Source organism: Mus pahari, chromosome 2 (genome assembly GCF_900095145.1).
Source record: "Mus pahari chromosome 2, PAHARI_EIJ_v1.1, whole genome shotgun sequence".
Taxonomy (NCBI): domain Eukaryota; kingdom Metazoa; phylum Chordata; class Mammalia; order Rodentia; family Muridae; genus Mus; species Mus pahari.
The window spans coordinates 68,850,072-68,868,282 of NC_034591.1; the positions used below are offsets into that span (position 1 = coordinate 68,850,072).

General features: G+C 45.8%; 1 protein-coding gene across 1 annotated transcript in view; it reads right to left on the bottom strand.

Moving 5' to 3' along the window:
• Nucleotides 1-253: 253 nt before the first annotated feature.
• The window catches only part of Gsdme (gasdermin E), a 56,669-nt gene continuing 38,711 nt past the window's right edge, over nucleotides 254-18,211 (bottom strand). Inside the window, exons 6-10 of the mRNA XM_021191039.2 lie at nucleotides 16,105-16,269; nucleotides 14,312-14,439; nucleotides 12,562-12,763; nucleotides 9,358-9,431; nucleotides 254-1,077 (exon numbers count right to left, since the gene is read on the bottom strand). Of these exons, the coding sequence (XP_021046698.1) occupies nucleotides 802-1,077; nucleotides 9,358-9,431; nucleotides 12,562-12,763; nucleotides 14,312-14,439; nucleotides 16,105-16,269 (845 nt within the window). The 3' untranslated portion in view covers nucleotides 254-801. The remainder of the gene's footprint in view (nucleotides 1,078-9,357; nucleotides 9,432-12,561; nucleotides 12,764-14,311; nucleotides 14,440-16,104; nucleotides 16,270-18,211) is intronic.

The window sequence follows — 18,211 nt, forward strand, 5'->3', positions numbered from 1 at the left end:
TCTCAGAGGAATCAGGAGGCTTCAGGAGACCATCCAAGCCTGCTGAAGCAGAAGGACATCAAAACTACACATAGAACAGCCAACTACGCCGGGCGTAATGGCACACGCCTTTAATTCCAGCACTTGGGAGGCAGAGGCAGGCGGATTTCTGAGTTTGAGGCCAGCCTGGTCTACAGAGTGAGTTCCAGGACAGCCAGGGCTACACAGAGAAACCCTGTCTCAAAAAAAAAAAAAAAAAGAACAGCCAACTACACATTGATCAGAGTTGCTTTTACTAGAAATTGCAACATGTGACAAATTCCCAGAACGCACTGGAATTGCCCCAGACAATTGTTAATGAACATATTGTTAATATGTTCATTAACGCATAACAAAGTCAAATAAGAGGAATATATTCAAATTCTTCAAATTCTCATGTTGAGGTGGGTCAAATTAGATGTTCTTACTATAATTGTTTTATATACTCAAGTGGCATTTCTGGTTTCCCAGTCACCCAGTAGTGTACAGCATGTCTGAAGGATGGGAAGGAAATTGCTTCCCTGATGCATTCACAGCTTATGATGAACTTGAAAGCAAAATCTGAGACTCCTCTGCTTTTGTACATCAGACATGAGTGGAAGATAGAGTGACAGGTGGTTCTTCCCTCAGGAACTCCAGTGTTGGCATAGTGGGCCTCTGATAAGAATAACCCATTTACAACAGTACGGAAAACACCACCCCTGATGTGCACTGGGATTCACTGGTAGACTTAACCTGCTTGGGCCCACAATCGTAAAGTAGTTTCTCAATCCTGGAAAGTAGCTAGTCTTGACCTGTAGCATGTCCTTCTGACTGACAAAGCTGTTCCTCATGCTCTTTGCTTAGAGTGCTGAGCCCACTTAGAGTGATGTGAAGAATTAGCGGGAAGATGCAAGAGTCCTTCAGGATGGTGGCTTTCGCAGAAAACTGCATCCTCTCCAGGGCAATGTCAGCAGAGGCAAACAATCGCTGCACGATGCCAAACCTCTCTGTGTCTCTCAGAGGAGCCAAGGCGGGGTCTTGGAAATCACACACACTGTCGTCAGACAGAGCATGCAGCTGAAATGACAAACAAGTGCCCTTCAAAATGGCTCAGAAAATCCCATTAAATACCTTTTAAAGAAGTTCCCAAATAAAACAGGAGAACCATTAGATTGAACAGACTTTAGGCCTGTTTCTCTCTTCCTTGCCTGTATTCCTGAGTCCACACACTTGTACCTAGATCCATTAGCCCAGTAAGTTAGATCATCATGAGCCTTTCGTCCATGACATGTAAGGGTTTACCTGCCTCCACTGATAATGTGTACATTTCTATGGGGTGCATTATGGTAGTTCAGTACATGTATAGAATCTATAGTACTAAATCATGGCAACAAGAGTTTTTGTCTTCACATACCATTTTGTGTTGAGCTTTCTATACTCTTAGTTATTTTGCAATACAGGTGGTTTGACTCGCACCACTATGTTAAGGAAGATCTGGAAGTGCCGTCCCTCCTGCCTTTTTGGAGCCCATTACTGAGCTTCATCTTCCCTCCCTGCTGTTTGTCTAGTTCTGCTTTTCCAAGACATTGACTTAGTATCTCCATAGTTGCAGGAGAGCATTTGTCCTGTTTCCAGCCTCTTAGATTCATGACCTCCAGCTCCAGCCATGTTGCTACCAGTAAATAACAGGGTTTCATTTCTTACAAGTATATACTGTGCATTTATTGGCATGCTCTTTGCCTCGTATCCACTGAGGAGCATCTGGGCAATTGTCTCATTTTAGCTTGGAATAGGCTCCACAAACACTGGAGTATGCATCTATCCTTGATGTAATAATTTCCTCTCCTAGTAACTTTCACCAATGTTTAGTGCCTGGAGGCCCCCACCATTCTGCTTTCTACAATGGCTTTTCCTTTCTACATCCTCTCTAGCATCTCTTACATCATCTTGATAGTTATTTTAATGAGAGTGGCATGCTACTTCACTGTAATTTTGATTTGTGTTTTCATGTTCATCAGAGGGGGGGGACATTTTTTCATGTACTTGTTTGCCATTTGTGTGTCTTTTGAGAAGTATCCGTTTTGATTTTTAGCTCATTTTTAAATTGTTTTTATGGTGTATAGCCTTTTGAATTTATAATATTTTCCAGAATTTCTCATCTAAAGGTTACTTGGAAACACTCTTGTGCTATATTTTGATATGTTATTGAGTTCAATTGGTGCTATTTATTGGGAATTTTTGTATGTGAGTCTGCAGTTGTCTTTTGTTTCTCCTCTGGATATCCAGATAATGTATTTGGTGGAGTTCCTTCAATTTTAACTTTTAAACACTGGAAGCAGCATAGGAATTAGTTCTTTGTTCATTGTTTTTGTAGTAAAGCCGCCACAGCCCTGGACTGTCTTCAGATGAGAATTTTGCTATTGTTCCCATCTCATTATTGGCCTATTTGTGTTTCATATTTCTCTTGGTTCAGTCAGCTGAGCTAAATGTGTCTGTTATAGGTTTTCCAATTTTGTAGCGCTGTGGTTTTTGCAGTAATTCCTTGTGATCCTGTTTTTGTGTTATAGCTAATGTCATCTTTCATCCACCCCACTACCACACACGCATACAAACAGCCTACCCTGAGGATGATTTGTTTTCCTTTTAAAATACCAATTGTTTTGTTGCTCTTTTGTGGGTTGTTTTGCTGAGAAACGGTCTCATTATGTAGCCCTGGCTGTCCCGGAACTCACTATACAGACCAGGCTGGCCTGGAGAGCACAGAGATCTGCCTGCCTCTGCTTACCAAGTGCTGCAATTAAAGCCTGTGGTTTTCTGCTGTGATCCTTGCCTTTTCTACGTCCTTGAGGTACAGCAGGCAGTTGGCTCATCCTCTCCCGTCTGGTCTGTGTGTTCATTGTTCTGAACTTCCTCTTACTGCTCCTGTTGCATATTGTGCTTTGCTGTTTCTTCCCTTTGTTTCTAGGGTTTCTCAGTTACCTGTTAGTCACTAGGAATATGGATTTTTATAATTTCTGGGTTCTTTTTTAAGTTTTACTCCATTATGATCTAAAAAATACATAGTATTCATTCTTTCTGTGCTAAAAGTGGACCTTGTGGAAGTGTGTGGAAATCCTGTGAGGTCATGGGTTAGCTGGTGAAGTATCTGGGTGAGTGTGTGTGGATAGGCGAGTTAGCGAAGAAGGAAAGATGAGGATGACCATTGCTTTATTTTTTACAAGAAAGATGACATACTAGAGTGTCTATCTTCAGGGATAATAATGATTTCCAATGACTTTTTTAAAAGGAACAAAATATGCATGAATTGACTCTTCAATAGAAGCAATAAAGTAATAGCCATGAGTTACTGTGGTGATGGCTAGCACCTCCATCACTTTCAAGTTTTTATGACAGAAAAATAAAATATCTTCCAGGTTAAACTGCTAGAAAGAAAGATTTTCAGTGTAGGAACATCGATTTCTTTTTTTCAGTTAGAAATTAAGTATTTTGGCCCTTTGATTTTAATGTAGAGCTAAGAGTGGAAGTACAAAAGCTTTATTTGGTAAATCGGTGCTCAAGAAGATCCAGTTATTAGTGTTTTGTATATAATGATTCATTTGTAGCCATTGACTTTAAGACCTTTATTCAGAAATTAGCCCATTGAGCTGGAAAGATGGCTCGGCAGTTTTTGAAGAGGACCAGATTTGGTTCCCAGTACACACATCCAAAGGTCTTGACTGCTGAGTGAGTCAGGCATGTGCTATACATACATGCATGCATGCATACAGGCAGGCAGACAGACTCATCACATAAAAAAACGTAAAGAAAAACTAGCAGAAAAGTTCACCCTTGAATCTCATGGGGGTGCAGAGTTCGCTAATGCAGACTCTACTGTAGAACAATAATGAGGGTCTACAGGAATTAAAACTGAGCAGATGGGTGATGCAGCGTGTGGTCAGTGCACAGACAGTAAGGCCCCTGAAGAGTGCCTGCACATCACCTGTAAGAGATCGCATGCTTTTACCTTAGAAGAGGGTGGACAGGTTATAGAAACCTAGTGGGGCTTCGATAGAAAGACTTGTTCAGACTTCCACCCCTTCAAGGCAGTTGTTCTTAAAGCTCACTCGCAAAATAAGAATATCTTATGCGTCCCTCAAAATGGCTTGTTTAGTTATACCTCAATATCTGGCAGCCCTGTGGAGCCCGACAGTGCCTTGTCTTCATCAAATCCTGTGCATCACAGTAAGAAACCTAAGCATCTTTCACTGACTTTAAGTCACAGCCTCTGTGTAGTCTGTCTTATGTCCTCTCTTATTCTGTAATAGGATTTAATGTGTCTTGGCTGGAGTGGATGGAATGTGGATAACTGGTTTTTCTTGATTTCTTTTTATACTAAATCAACTCTTATAATCATTAGATTCTGAGAAGAAAGAAAAGAAAAAGCACCAAGACTGACTTGTAGCCTAACATGCTCTAGTAAGAATGAGTTTTCTGCTGCTGGTGGTTAAGCTGCCTGGGACTGATACATGCAGGTATTCAGACATAGGTATTTCTTTAATTTTGTGTCTAAATGTTGCTGCTCATAGTGGACAAAGGGAAGTCCCTGACTATAACTGTTTGCACCCTCTGCTTTCATGTCTGTAGTTGTTTTGGCCGTTGGAATGGCAATGTTGGATCTGAATATATTCTCCCTTCTGCATCTGTTCTGAGCTGATCTATTTGTGAATCTGTAGTGGCTATAGTCTCTCTGTAGTTTGATTTTATTTAAAGTCCACTTTTCAGCTTGCTTTTGGTTTCCATTTGAGTGCTTTTTTTTCAACAGTAAATGGGTATCTTGGGTCTGTGGGCAGCATATAGTTGAGTGTAGTAGGTAGATTGATTGGTTGTTTTTAAAGGTAGAGTCTCATGCAGCCCAGCTTGCCCTTGAAGCTTTCTGTGTAGCTGAAAACACCTCCACTTCCCAGTTTTGGTGATTAAAAGTATTCTCCGTCATGCCCAGCTCTCCCTTACTAGTTTTAGGTTTTTGTTGGTTTGTTTTTTCATTTTTAATTCATTCAGCCAGTCTGTCTATTCATTGGCGAATTTAATTCATTTACATTCCAGATCATAATTTTTTCCTTGTTCTGTACAGTTTTCGTTCACCCATCACTTACTTTCGTGGCTTGGTAATGCCCTGTCATGCTGAGGGTTGAATGTTACTCCTTCCTTTCCTATTTCTGTATTGCTAGTGGACTTTATACATTCACATACTTTGGTAATGGCAGCTAATCTTTCTAGTGTGGTATCTGCTTCCATTAGGTATTTCTTAAAGGGCTGGTCTAGTGGTCATGAATTCCCTGGGTTTGTGCTCGTGTGAGACTATCTTTGTCCTCTTCACTTTTAAAGGCTGAAGTGTCCTGGTTGACAGTTACTCCTTTTGGTGGACACTGTCCCGTGCTGTCTCCACATGTCCATGGAGTCCTGGGGGCCTTGTTTTGCTTTTCCTTTTCTCTGATTCTTTGTAATTTCGATGTGTTGACTATGTCTGGTGAGGGCACACTCCACTTATTAGTTTAGTTGGGGGGTTAAGTTTCTTGTGTGTAGATGCTTGTGGGTCTTTAAAGATTTGAAAACTTTTCAGCTATTATTTCTTCATGAAACTAAGCAGCTCCCTTGTCTTCCTGAGGTAACTGGACGCATTATCCTTAAGTTCTGCTGTCCTTCGCTGCTGGTGGCCGGATGTCACAGCTTGTGTATGTTCTTTCCTTGACTGGATTTGTGAGCTCCAGAATTTGAGCTTTTGGGGTTGTTTTTAAATAAGATTTCTAACTCTGAATTTCTCATTTATATCATGAACTGCTTTTTCTTGCTTCTTTGTATTATTTTGTTTATATTCTCTTGGATCTCATTCCATTTCCTTGGGATGATTACTATGAACTCTTCAAACTTCTTAGAGATTATTTTTAGAGAATAGCTATTCTCTTTGGAGCTGGCTTGTTCTGTGTATCCTGTACATCTGTGGAACATCCAATATTTTGAGGCATTTTCTATAGGAATTTTTGTTTGTTTAACTGTCAGTTAGATAGATCCTCGGGTTGTAGTTACACGTAAGCTCAAAGGAGTAGCCCTATGTGGTACCTTACTTGGTTTCAATCATTAGGGTCTACAAGAACATCAGTTATCCTGTCTACAGTAATTTCTTGAGGTGTAGGGCTTTGCAGTAAACATAGGCTTCCAAGAGTGTATTCAGCTGCTATGGAGTCATTAGTATGAGGTGCAGAGTTATCCCTAGGTCCGTGCAGTTAAGAGTAGATCACACTAAGAGTTGTGGGGGGTGCTTGGGTCTGTAGCACCAATACCCACAATTCTTGAGCCACAGGATAGAACCAGACTCATTCCCTAGGTCTTGCCAGATAAACACTCCTGATAACCATAGGATTTAAGGAATTGAAACATGAAAGAGCACTTCCCTAGTCCATAATTAAAGTTGCTGGGGTTTAACTACTTTTATGGAGGTGTGATATCTAGACAGTACCTTCCCCAGAACCCAAGAGATAAGCACAAGTTCTACTCAGTACCAACAGCCCTAACCCAGTCTGTGGACTATGGAAGACAAGTTCCTTGGGTTATCTCAGGAGTTCTGGTCTCCATGCTTGGAGGGGCAGGGCACAGGGGAGAATTTCTCTTTGTGCTATGAGGTTAATATGAGTAGTATGTAAGCTTGCCCTTTGATGTCTGGGGTCTGAGGCTGCAAGCCAAGGTGGAAACACACCTAGGCCATACAAAGAGTAAATAATGGAGAGGCTGAGACTTGTGGCATTGTTTGCCATGAAGCTGAAGATCATAGATGTGATCTGAACTACAAGCCTGAGTGCGGATGAGACTGTAGACAGGAAAAGCTCCCTAGGTCCCTCTGTGGGTGGGTACAGTTGTCACTGGCAGTGGAGTCCCTGACCACTAGATTCCTGGAATTGTAGGACCTGGCTGGGAACTTTGTGAGCTCCTGGTAGACAGGTGCAAGTGAGGCTGGGGTTTTAGAGTGCAGCTACAATACCACAGCCTCAAGGTTGTAAGGTGAGGAGATCTGCTCCCATGCATATGGCTACAGTATTTCTGAGCCTGAAGTGGCAGAATTATGATGGCACTGCCTTCCACCTAATGTGGGCACAAGACCCAAGGTTTCTGACAAGACAAGAGCCCTGCTGATTATGGGAGGCCCAACTCAGGTGCCCACTCCCTTCGAGTCCTGTTTACAGGAGCTAGTTCTTTAGAGTAGACATAAAGCTATGCTGCAGTTGCAGTTGCAGTTACAAGCTTACAAAATAGGGAGGTCTGCTGCCATTTTCTGTTCTTTTTTCCCAGGGTAGTGTCAGGCTTAGTGAAGGGCAGGGGATATACAACAGGCACTCCCCTCATTGTTTAGAATTCTAGTCACTTTTTTTTTTTTTCTAATTTCAAGAGTTCTGCAAAATATAAGGTTTTTCTCCTTTGCTCTGTGGTGGGCCCACATACACACACTGCCACCTCCATCCTCTGGTTGTTTCGCTTATATATAAACAGCAATATTAGAATTTCTTGAATATTTGAAGGAACTCAAGTGTAGGTACTGTCATTTGTTAATTGTGTTTCCAGCTCCAAGAACCTTTCTTTGCCTTTGCAATTCCTGACTTTATTTTCTAGATTTTTCTCCTGATTTTTCTACCAGTTCACAGTACATGGTTAGCATATACTTACTGTGTTAGTCCAGGGTTAGCATATACTTACTGTGTTAGTCCAGGGTTAGCATATACTTACTGTGTTAGTCCAGGGTTAGCATATACTAACTGTGTTAGTACATGGTTAGCATATACTAACTGTGTTAGTACATGGTTAGCATATACTAACTGTGTTAGTACATGGTTAGCATATACTAACTGTGTTAGTCCAGGGTTAGCATATACTTACTGTGTTAGTCCAGGGTTAGCATATACCCTTCACCCAGAACTCATCAGGAAGACTCTTCAGTTACCCAGGCTTTCAAACAGAAGTGCAAGTGGATTGGGTGCCCTCTTTTGTTGGTTGCTTGAAGAAGTATCTAATACCCCATGCCTGCAGGATCCTGACTCTTTTAAGAGAACAGCAGGCAGTCTGTAGATGCTACCTGGATTGCCTAAGGGCACCTAGGAAGATCCTTTAAAGAAACAGGACTTGTCTTTGTTGAGCAGCCTCCAAAGACAGGCTAGTGCATCTGGAGACAGCCAGTGGAAAGGCAGGAAGGACTCTGTCCATCCATTCTGTAACTCCAAGTCTGGTTCCTGCCTGGTTATGGAACAGCAGCCAAGGTCAGAACCAGAGCTGACTGTAGTGTGAGTTCATTGGGGCCTCATTCCCTTAGCACACGTTTCTTTTTTATATACTTCCTGAATAGCTTTAATTGTTCCCTAAATACTCAAGAAATAGACTGGAAGTGCTGAGCACTCAGTGCTGTGAGAGAGAACAGAGCTGTTTTGCTCAGCACTGCATACAATTAGGACAATTACATCATTTCTATAATCAAACTAGCAGTCAGCTGCTCTCAGATAGGCTGGCATGCCTCCAAATAGTTGAGTGTCCCTAAGGACACAGAGTCTGTGGTCAGTTCGGATGGAATCTGGCCAGCTGTGTAGTCAGTACCTAGTGGTCTTAGCTTCTGATACTGCCTCCATACAGAACAGCATCCAAGACAAGCTACATGGTTTGGTGTTCCCAGAGGACATACAAAACATAAGTAAGTCCTGTCTAAGGCAGTCCGTGCATGGCCAGCTTAGTTCTATGGGATAGTAGTGGACCCTGGTTCTGTACCAGACCTTAAAATAAGTGACCCAGGTATGCCTTTCCCCAAACACAGGTTGTGTGAGAGTAGCTGGGTAATGGGATGGCCTGTTGCTGGTTCCTCTACTAATTGCCCTCTCTCTAACTTGGGAACTTAGCTCCACTCTCGGGCTAGACTCATTACTAATCACTTGCTCTTGCAGTGACATTTCCAGAGAGCACCAAGTTATACTGATAGTCTAAGAGAAAAGCTATGTCTGCTCCAGACAAAGCAGCCCTGAGTTCTTCCTGGCAAGTGTGACACAAGGCAGCCTCAAATCATTCCACAGAACTACAGCAGTCAACAACAGGTTGCTGGGCCTGGCTGTGCCAAGCTATGCAGTAGTCTCCCAACTGGGAAAGCACATTATTTGGAATCTGTAGACCAAGCCTCTTTGCTAGCCAGTTCCTTGAGCTTTGGGCCTCAGAGCTCCCAAGCACCCATGTGCTAGTGGTGACACCTGCTTACACTGTCTCAAGCTGAGAAACGAGAGCTCTTACCAGTTTGACAGCATCTGTGCCTCCTCCCCATTCCTTTCCACCCCACTGTCCCATCCGAAGGTTCCTTACCAAACAGCACAGTGAAGAAATAACATGGAGTTTGCAGCAAGTCCCCAGGAAAACTGTAGCATTATCAGGCATTTCTGTAGATGACAGGCATTCAGGTCATTTTCACTGTCAAAAACAAGTTTGCAGAAGCCAGGCACAGTGATGCATGCTTGTAATCTCATCATTTGAGAGGTTAGGCAAAAGGACCAGCCTGAGCTATATGCAGTGAGCCTTTGTGTTACAGGAAAGAGCATTGCAGCCAGCCCTTCCTAGGAGATGCCTAGTTTATATCACAGTAGCTTGCTACCACCAATTAGAAAAAGTAGATGTGTGCTCAGGCCGGGTGTGGTAGCATCCCCTTAATCCCAGCACTTGGGAGGCAGAAATGCAATCTCTGAGCATTCCAGGTCAGCCAGAGCTACGCAGACTGTCTCAAGAACAAGAGTGTGGTCACATTTGAAGGCAGTGCTGGTTCTCAGTGGGGTCTCATTGGAATCCAGTCCTGAGAGGATGTTCGTTGACATTGAATTTGCTGGTCAGAAGGATAGGCATGGATTCTGGGAAAGGATCATTGGCTCAAAACTCTCTGGCAGATTGGTTAGAGCCCTTCTAGGTAACCAGGCTGGAATGTTGTGTTTCTGATGTTCTGGGGCATATTCTTGCTACGAAACCCAGAATAGCCTTGAATGCAATTATTCTGCTTCTCCCTAGTATTGGAATTTATAGGCATGTGTGATAACACGCAAAATACTCTGGGTGTACCTCTAAGAGCCTGGTTTTTTTTTTTTTTCTGTTCATTTGGCCCACTATAGAGTATTTAGGAGCACATGCCAGGCCCCTACACAAACATGAAGGGCTCCATCATACCACCAGTCCCTTTGTCAGTGACATGACAAAGCTGGGGCAGCATCATGAGAGGGCCCTGCCAACTCCCCACCCTGCCAGAGGAAATGAAAATCAGTGCCATGCAGGCTTCCATTAACTATCTCCCAGTGTAAAACAGAAGTCCCCTTGGAGCTGCTAAGTCACAGAGCATAGTGACCACTCATGCACTCATGTCTTATAGATGACATGTCACTGAGGCTGTGACCCAGACAGGACAAAAGGACATGAGGGAAGAGGCACCCCTGTAGGTAATCCCCCCAGAGAACCCCAACACAGCCTTCCAATGTGGTCATGCATCTGCCTCCTTTCCTGTGTTCTGAAGGAGGCCCTCACCTTACTCCAAGAAGATGAGAATAGAAAGCAGGAGTTGCAGAGACAAAGTTTGGAGCTGAGACAAAAGGATGGACCATCCAGAGACTGCCCCACCCGGGGATCCATCCCATAATCAGCCACCAAACGCAGACACTATTGCATATACCAGCAAGACTTTGCTGAAAGGACCCTGATATAGCTATCTCTTGTGAGGCTATGCCAGTGCCTGGCAAATACAGAAGTGGATGCTCACAGTCATCTATAGGATAGAGCACAGGGCCCCCAATGGAGGAGCTAGAGAAAGTACCCAAGGAGCTGAAGGGGTTGCAACCCTATAGGTGGAACAACAATATGAACTAACCAGTACCCCCAGAGCTCATGTCTCTAGCTGCATATGTAGCAGAAGATGGCCTAGTCCGCCATCATTGGGAAGAGAGGCCCCTTGGTCTTGCAAACTTTATATGTGCCATACAGGGGAAGGCCAGGGCCAAGAAGTAGGAGTGCCTCTTGCAGCAGGCAACTACTCCTGCATCCCTCATCCCTAGAGATGTTTACCCAGAACTGTGAGCATAGCACAAAGAAAGTTCTCACCCTGATGCTTGTCATAGGCCAGACATGCTGTGCCCTCCCCTAACTGCCTGAAAGATGGTGTAAGTCTACCCAGTGAGTCTGGAAAAGGCTGTTCAATTACAAATGAGGTTCTATGGTGAAAGCTGGGATTTGCTTGCCATCACACAGGCAGGGGAAGCTTTCCAGGAGACCAGAGACTGCAGGGCTGGAAGCAGCTAAACAGGATAAAACCACTTTCTATTCTAGCACTTTCCCTAGGATTCACCAGGATGCCTCCAAAAGAGCTTTAAATGAGCCATCCTCTGCTACAGCAGCTGTAATGAGACCATGGCTTGGGAGGAAAGGGCAGGCTTGATGTAGACACTGGCTACACCTAAAGCTTTCCCTGCATCCAGTTTCCAATCAGGAATAGGTTTTGTGTTAGAGCCCCTTGTGGGGCCACCTCTGCTCAGCTGCAGAGCTGTGTCTGAAGTCAGAAAGAACAGGACTGTGGTATGTGTCAGCAATGGGCTATTTTACATAGAAATGTTTTAGTTATAGAATAGTTGAGAAGACTTCTCACAAACTATCGGAGTCTGGCCTGCAGCCTGACAGAAAGTCTATACTCAAGCACGCTCACTGCTAATGTTGGTCCCAGTCTCTAGGTAGAATTTTATAGAGCCTATGTGATGTATCTGGTTCCATTCAACTATGCAAAGCCTTTATCTGTGATTTAGAGCAAGACACAAGGTATGTCCATCAGAATATCAAGCTGAACTATATCCATCAGAATATCAAGCTGAACTATTCTTTCTCATTCATTTTTTTAAACACTGAAGGTTCCCTGGGCCTTTACCTCTGTAGTTGAGAGAAAGCCACTTTATCAGGAACCCAGTGCCTAGCTCATGGTGGAGGGAAGCTAGGTCTACAGAAATGAGATGTAGCTACAGCTGCTTCACATGGGGCACCACCAGGCCTCTCTGCATGGCAGGCTCCTCTTGACAGTAACGGAAATCCATTCCCCCCCTGGAAGCCATTTCAGACCCATGCAGAAGCCCAGCCTTGCTCCTGGACATGTGCCTCACACAGCACATGAAGCCCGAGGACCATGAAGGGGGCCACACGTGTGCAAGGTTGAAGGAGAGGATCAGGACAAACAGCTGCCAAAGGAAAGTGTCTGTCACACAGCACCATCTGGACCCTGCTGGGGATCACTGGCTGTATTTAGAAAGTGACTTCCAGTGAGAGGACCAGAAGGTAGTCCTCCCAGAGTAAGACTGACACACCCTTAAAGTGGAGACTCAGAGTGTGGCAGGACTCTTTATTAGCCTTCCACATCGCACTGCCTGGACTAAAAAGGAGAGAAGTGTCCCAAACCTTCCTCAGTCATCACTGATGCTCTGTCCAGAAGCAGATCGAAAGCAGCACCATTTCCCAGCCCTGGCAGACATTACCCAGCTCCCTTTGTAGTTTCCATACCTGCTAGTGCGCTGACCAGGAAGTAGGCTGTTGCAAAGAGCTTCTGGTTGCTGACCGCATCCTGCGGGCCAGGATGCTCTCCTTGTATCCTGTATCCCACCAGTTGCAGGAAGGCTGTGAGGTCCTGCTGCTGACTGTCTGTCAGCTCCTCCATTGCCGATATAGCCTGTGAGGACCAGAGGCCACCAGCCACATCATCACACTACAGTGTAGAAAGAGAAAGGAAGACTATATGATGAAGCCAGAAGTCACTGAAGTGCAACCCACCTGAGCTTCTGCCCCTCTAGCACTTCCCAACACTCTCCATGCGCATTACCCTCTCCAGGTAAAGCAAGCTCTGAGCCCTTTTCTAAGCTTTGATGCTATCTATGAGCCTATATTTCCTCCTAAGGACACAGAGGAGCCACGCCCAAGTACTGTCCTTCCACAGGGAAAGGGGAAGAGTCAGGCAGATAGAACCTTCCAGACTATGCCAGGATATTGAGTTTTACCAGATACTAGGAACAATTGGCTACATATCAAACTGTCAAAGGGGTCATAAAAGCAACATTCCTTCCTGGCCCTCACACTCTAAAAGCAGCATGATTAACCGTCCCCAGCCTTCCCTAGGCAGCCTTATCCACCACAAGGTTGCTCAGGGGTGGGATGGCACTGCCCATGAGCCAGTTCTGAGCCCCTGGACTAGTTCCATACCCTAGGTACCCTGTGTCCTCTCGGACACTCAGCAGCAGCAGGCAGATGCCTTGCCAACATCTGACAGGGCAGCTGCTACTCTCTCCATAGGGAACTAACCTGGCATTTCCTTCTAGGAAGTAGCTATTTTAGGAAGTAAAAGTCATAGGATCCTGAAACATTTGTGTCCTTTCTAGGGTTAAGCCCTGCATCCTCCAGAAGGCAAACCAGACCCTCTGGACAACCGGAATCCTGCCCCTGGTTGCTAGGCTCTCCGCAATTTCATTCCAAGTGGGAAGATGATGTGAGTGTTTTTCTGGACACCTAAAGCATTTGAGCAGTACAGAAAGAAGGAAAACTAAAAACAAAGTCACAATGAAAAGAAAATTGTCAAAGTCTCAGCCTCATTAAGTACAAAAAAAAATCTGAGCTGATGGAGGGTGAGCAGCTGGCATGTCCCTCAAAATCTGGCTGTTGCAAAACAAAGCGATAAACACCTCCTTGTCTGTGTTCTAAACGGGACAGGTTGACAGGCTCTGCCACACAGCCCCTTCACTGTGAGCTGAATACATGCCCACCTGCAGTCTCAGAATGAAGCCTTATTTGCAATGAGTCTTTGCAGGTGTAATTAAGGTAGGGTCTCAAGAGAAGTCTATACTCAGTAATGGTGATCAGTAATGAGTTCCGTGTCTAGAGAAGACCCAACACGCTAGAGAAGACATGACAGAGATAAGCCACCAGCCACAGAACGCCAGGAGCCACCAGAAACTGTAGGCAACAAGGGTTCTCCTCAAGAGCTTTCAGAAGGGTATATCCCTACTGCCACTGGCAACTCTGAATTCTGCCCTCCAGATCTGTAAGAGATTAATTTCTGATATTCTTAAGCACCAAGCCTGTGGTTATCTTTATAGCTCTAAGAAAGTCACTCATCGCTTCCCACTTCAAGTTTTAGGGTTCAAGGGAAGTGGTGAAACTTAATTTCAGCTATCCCAAAACCTGTCCTGAGGGGTCTAGCCTGTGCATATTTTCAGAGCAATCAGGTACAAACCCAAATCCATAACCCCACCTACCCACCTACCACTTGCTCCAGGGCCCTAAGGAGTTCTTCATCAAACAGGATTTTCTGCAGGACACAGAACAGCGCCCTCTGCTGCTGTGCAGGTAACACCGCAAAGGGATGGAAACTCCTCTCTAGGTGCAGGGTTGCTGAAAGCAGAGCAGATGCAGTCATTCCATGCACACACCCTGCCTCTCTGTCACCAGTTCCTTCCAAAGGACTCCGTGTTCAGAACTGGCTATGGGCATTGGAGACATATGGCACCCTGAGTGATATTCAACAACCAGGAAAACTACAGGAAAGGAAAGGGACAGGGAAGCCCACTTTGACATCCCAGACCTCACCTTCTTTTCTACCTGTGCAGTGCTAGACTTGACCTGGAAGCCCCTTGGGTTCTTCTTTGGCATACTATCTATAAAAGTGAATTCTCAAGGCAGAATCACTTAGCCTAAGCCATACTGGTCTCCAAACACATCCTTCGCAGCGGTGTCCAGACATGCACTACAACTTGGCATGCTTTTGTTTTCAATGCATGTTCAAAGGGCCAGCACTCTGCATTCATGGCAAACATGGCTTCCACTTCCCTCCCTGTGCCTTTCACTCCTGTCCAAGGTGAACTCAGGGTACACTTTGCTATGCCACTCGCATCCTCTGCAGGAACCCTGGGAGCCTGTCCCCTGGAATCTTCTTTCCTGGGGACAGTCAGAAGTTCCTAGTAAATTAAACCAAAAAAGATGGGCTGACATGGTGCTTTCCCACTGAGGGCTGTGCACTGATACTACACAGCCTTGCTGATGGAGGTCTAGGAAATAATTGCTGAACACCCTACAGGCTGGACACTTCTAGAACTTCTGAGCCACATCTTCAGAATCTCCTGTGGAATACAATTCCGTCTTCATCAGTCCTTGCCTGAAGAGAGAAGCTGTGCTGGTTAGCCTAGAATCTAAGGGGTCAAAACCAAGCCCACTCCTGCTGCTCCGCCTGACCACCATCCTCAGCTGCCCAGGGAACTCTAGCCAATGAGGGTGGCTGGCTCAGCTTGGTGCAGTGAGAAAAGGAGCTGTGGCCTCACGTTTCTGTTTCTGCAGCACAACTCCAACTGCAAGTAGAGTTTAGTTAACTCTTATGCCAGGGAAAAGCTACTCTAACCCTGGGTCTCCATCACCCTGTCCTCCAACGCTGTGCTGGGAGCAGCATCCTCTGGTTAGAGATTTACTGAATCTCAGGGAGGAATTGCTTTACAAGGCAGAGCATATTTTGAGCCAGCCCTGGTTTCTCCTAAGCTCCTCCCCTTTTCTAGCCCAGCCCCCTCCCCCCTACCACCACCACTTCACACTGCTCTCCTACATCCATTCACCCAACAAAGTGAACCAACCCTAAAGTAACAAGCTACGAGGAGCAAAGCAAATGCTATCGGCAGTTCAGAGCTACAGCCCTCTGTCATGTGGGTGGGAAGCCGCAATGGCTGTTACCATGCTGACGAACAGCAGCCTGCCATGCCATGAACATGACAAACAGCAGCCATGCCATGAAGCCTGGAATGTATCAAAGCTGATAACAGATCCTGGAGGCTCTGGCTCTGCTCATTGCTGGCCATTCTCAGTCATCAGATTCCAAACAGGGAAAGAAAACTGTCAGGCCCCCGACCACTGCACTCCTTGGCCTTCCACCTTGACTCCTGGGATCTTGATTCTCCAAAACAGCACCCAAGACTGGGCCCACCCAAAGATCCAAGGGGATCCTGAAGGCCCAAGGGGATCACCCCTTGGGAGAGAGAGTCCACTTCTCCATCTGGCCCTAACCACAGGCAATACCTTGTTTTACAACGCGCAGTGGCCCGTCCTGCGACGAGATCCCTTGACCCCCATCCGGCATGTCCAGAAAGGCAAACTCTCTGTAGGCCAGGGGGTCCAAGTAGACAGAGTCAAGTTTCCTCTCAAGCTCAAAGCCACCATGTTTCCCTTGGAGGAGACAGAATTCTGTAGTGGAAAGAAAAGCCCAAGCCAGTTAGTTACTGATCAGCACAGCTCATTCACACCTCCTCCTCACCGTTACCTACCCCACACTGCGGCAGGAGACACACAAAAAGGCTTTTGCTTCTTTGCATCTGTTTTTGAGGCCGAGTCTAGTGGTTTGAAGGAGAAATATCTCCCATAGACTGAGCTTTTGAGTGTTTGGTCACCAGTTTAGTGGCACTATTTGGAAGGCGCAGTCCTACTAGAGGAAGCAAGTCACTGGGGGAGGGCTCTGAGTTGCAGCCTTTGAGCAACTGTCCCCCTGTGTGATCTAAGCGTGCTGCTCCCGTTCACATGCCTGCCACTTGCTGGCGTGCCTCTGCCCCTCCATGGCGGACTCTTCTCTCCCTGAAACCATAAGCCAAATTAAACTCTTCCTTGAGTTGCCTTTGGTCACAGTGCTTTGTCACAGTGACAGAAAAAGAACTAATAGAGTCTTGCTATGTAGCCCAGGCTGATCTCTAACCCCAGATCCTCCTGCCTCAGCCTCACAAGTGCTGGGTTACAGACACGTGCCACCATGTCTGCTCACTTGAGGGCTCTTACACTAGGTCTGATCAGGCATCGAGTGGCTGACAGACTTGTCCTGTACTACAGCAAGCTTAGGAGGGCCTGTGGGGTCCCTCTGTGTCTTCTGAGATGAGGAGTCACCTTTTGTTGAGCACAGGGAAGACACCTCCCCTTGGGGGTGTGCTACCCCTTCAGAGGTGGACCAGGAGACCCTAAATTTTGTCTTCTGTTCCCTCAAATCCCTGATATTTTGGGTTTCATGTGCTAATGTCATTATGGTAAAAAGAAGACCCAGAGACCAATTCCTGACTAAAGCAAGAGCTCAAACAGCCACCTTACAGCAGAAGTTCTCTGGGCCAGGAGCGAGACACCCTAGACAAGAGGGGCAGTGGGGTCTAGGGCTCAGGGATTGCGGGGTGTTTCCCAGTGGATTAACTTTGGGAGACAGTGACAGTGGTGTAGGTGATGAGAGAGCAAGCTAGGGACACTTGCAGGGCAAAGCTTGTCCTAGAATGAGGCAACCATGGGTTAAACATGGATGCTAGGGTTAAACCATGGAGATGGGAGTCCTGGAAATGAGAAGGAAAAGGACTGCAGCTGAGCGTGAGATACAAACTGACCAGGGAGAGAAGGGACAGGGCTCTGTGAAAAACCGCAAAGCAAGTCTTAGCAGGCTCTGGCTGGATCCTACCAAGCAACCGTGTCTGTCCCTCCTGGACTGCATGCAAGGTGCTGCAGTCCTTTTGCATATCCTGGGTCTAAATGCAACAGACTAAACTGAGAAGACGGCGGCTTCTCAAGAGCCATCACCTAGTCCAGGATGGCGACCACCCCAGACCACCTCAGAGAAGGACTTAGCTATGAGGTCACCTAGGAGAATGTGCCCATATCTTAGTAGCCATGTCCCCCACCCTACCCCCACAGCTGGAAGGTCCTTTGTTCATAGACATCCTTGAAGCTGAAGTAGCTCAGTAGGTCCTTCCTATGTCAGCTGAAGGGAGGCAAGAAGACATTCATCTATCAGTTCAGCATCCTCAAGACTCAAGGTCACAACATCACTAGCCTTATGGTTTTGACAGCCTGCCCCCCGTTTGTAGGAATTATGGGAAGAAATACCTTGAGAGGAAGATCTGGTCCCCTGTGATTTGGGACCTCATAAATACGCCACTCAATGAATATTCATAAAAACTTGTGCAAAGCTCATCCACAGCACCCCTGGACAGGTTCCCCACCCAGGGACACCCGCTCCTACCCCTGCAGGGTTTGCTTGCCTTTCTGTGGCTTTGTTAAGTGAGCATCTATGCGAATGGTTTGTCTCTTGTCTGAATTCACTCCTTCGAGACAAGGCTGATGGGACTAGAGAGCTGGCTCAGCAGTTAGGAACAGTGGCTGCTCT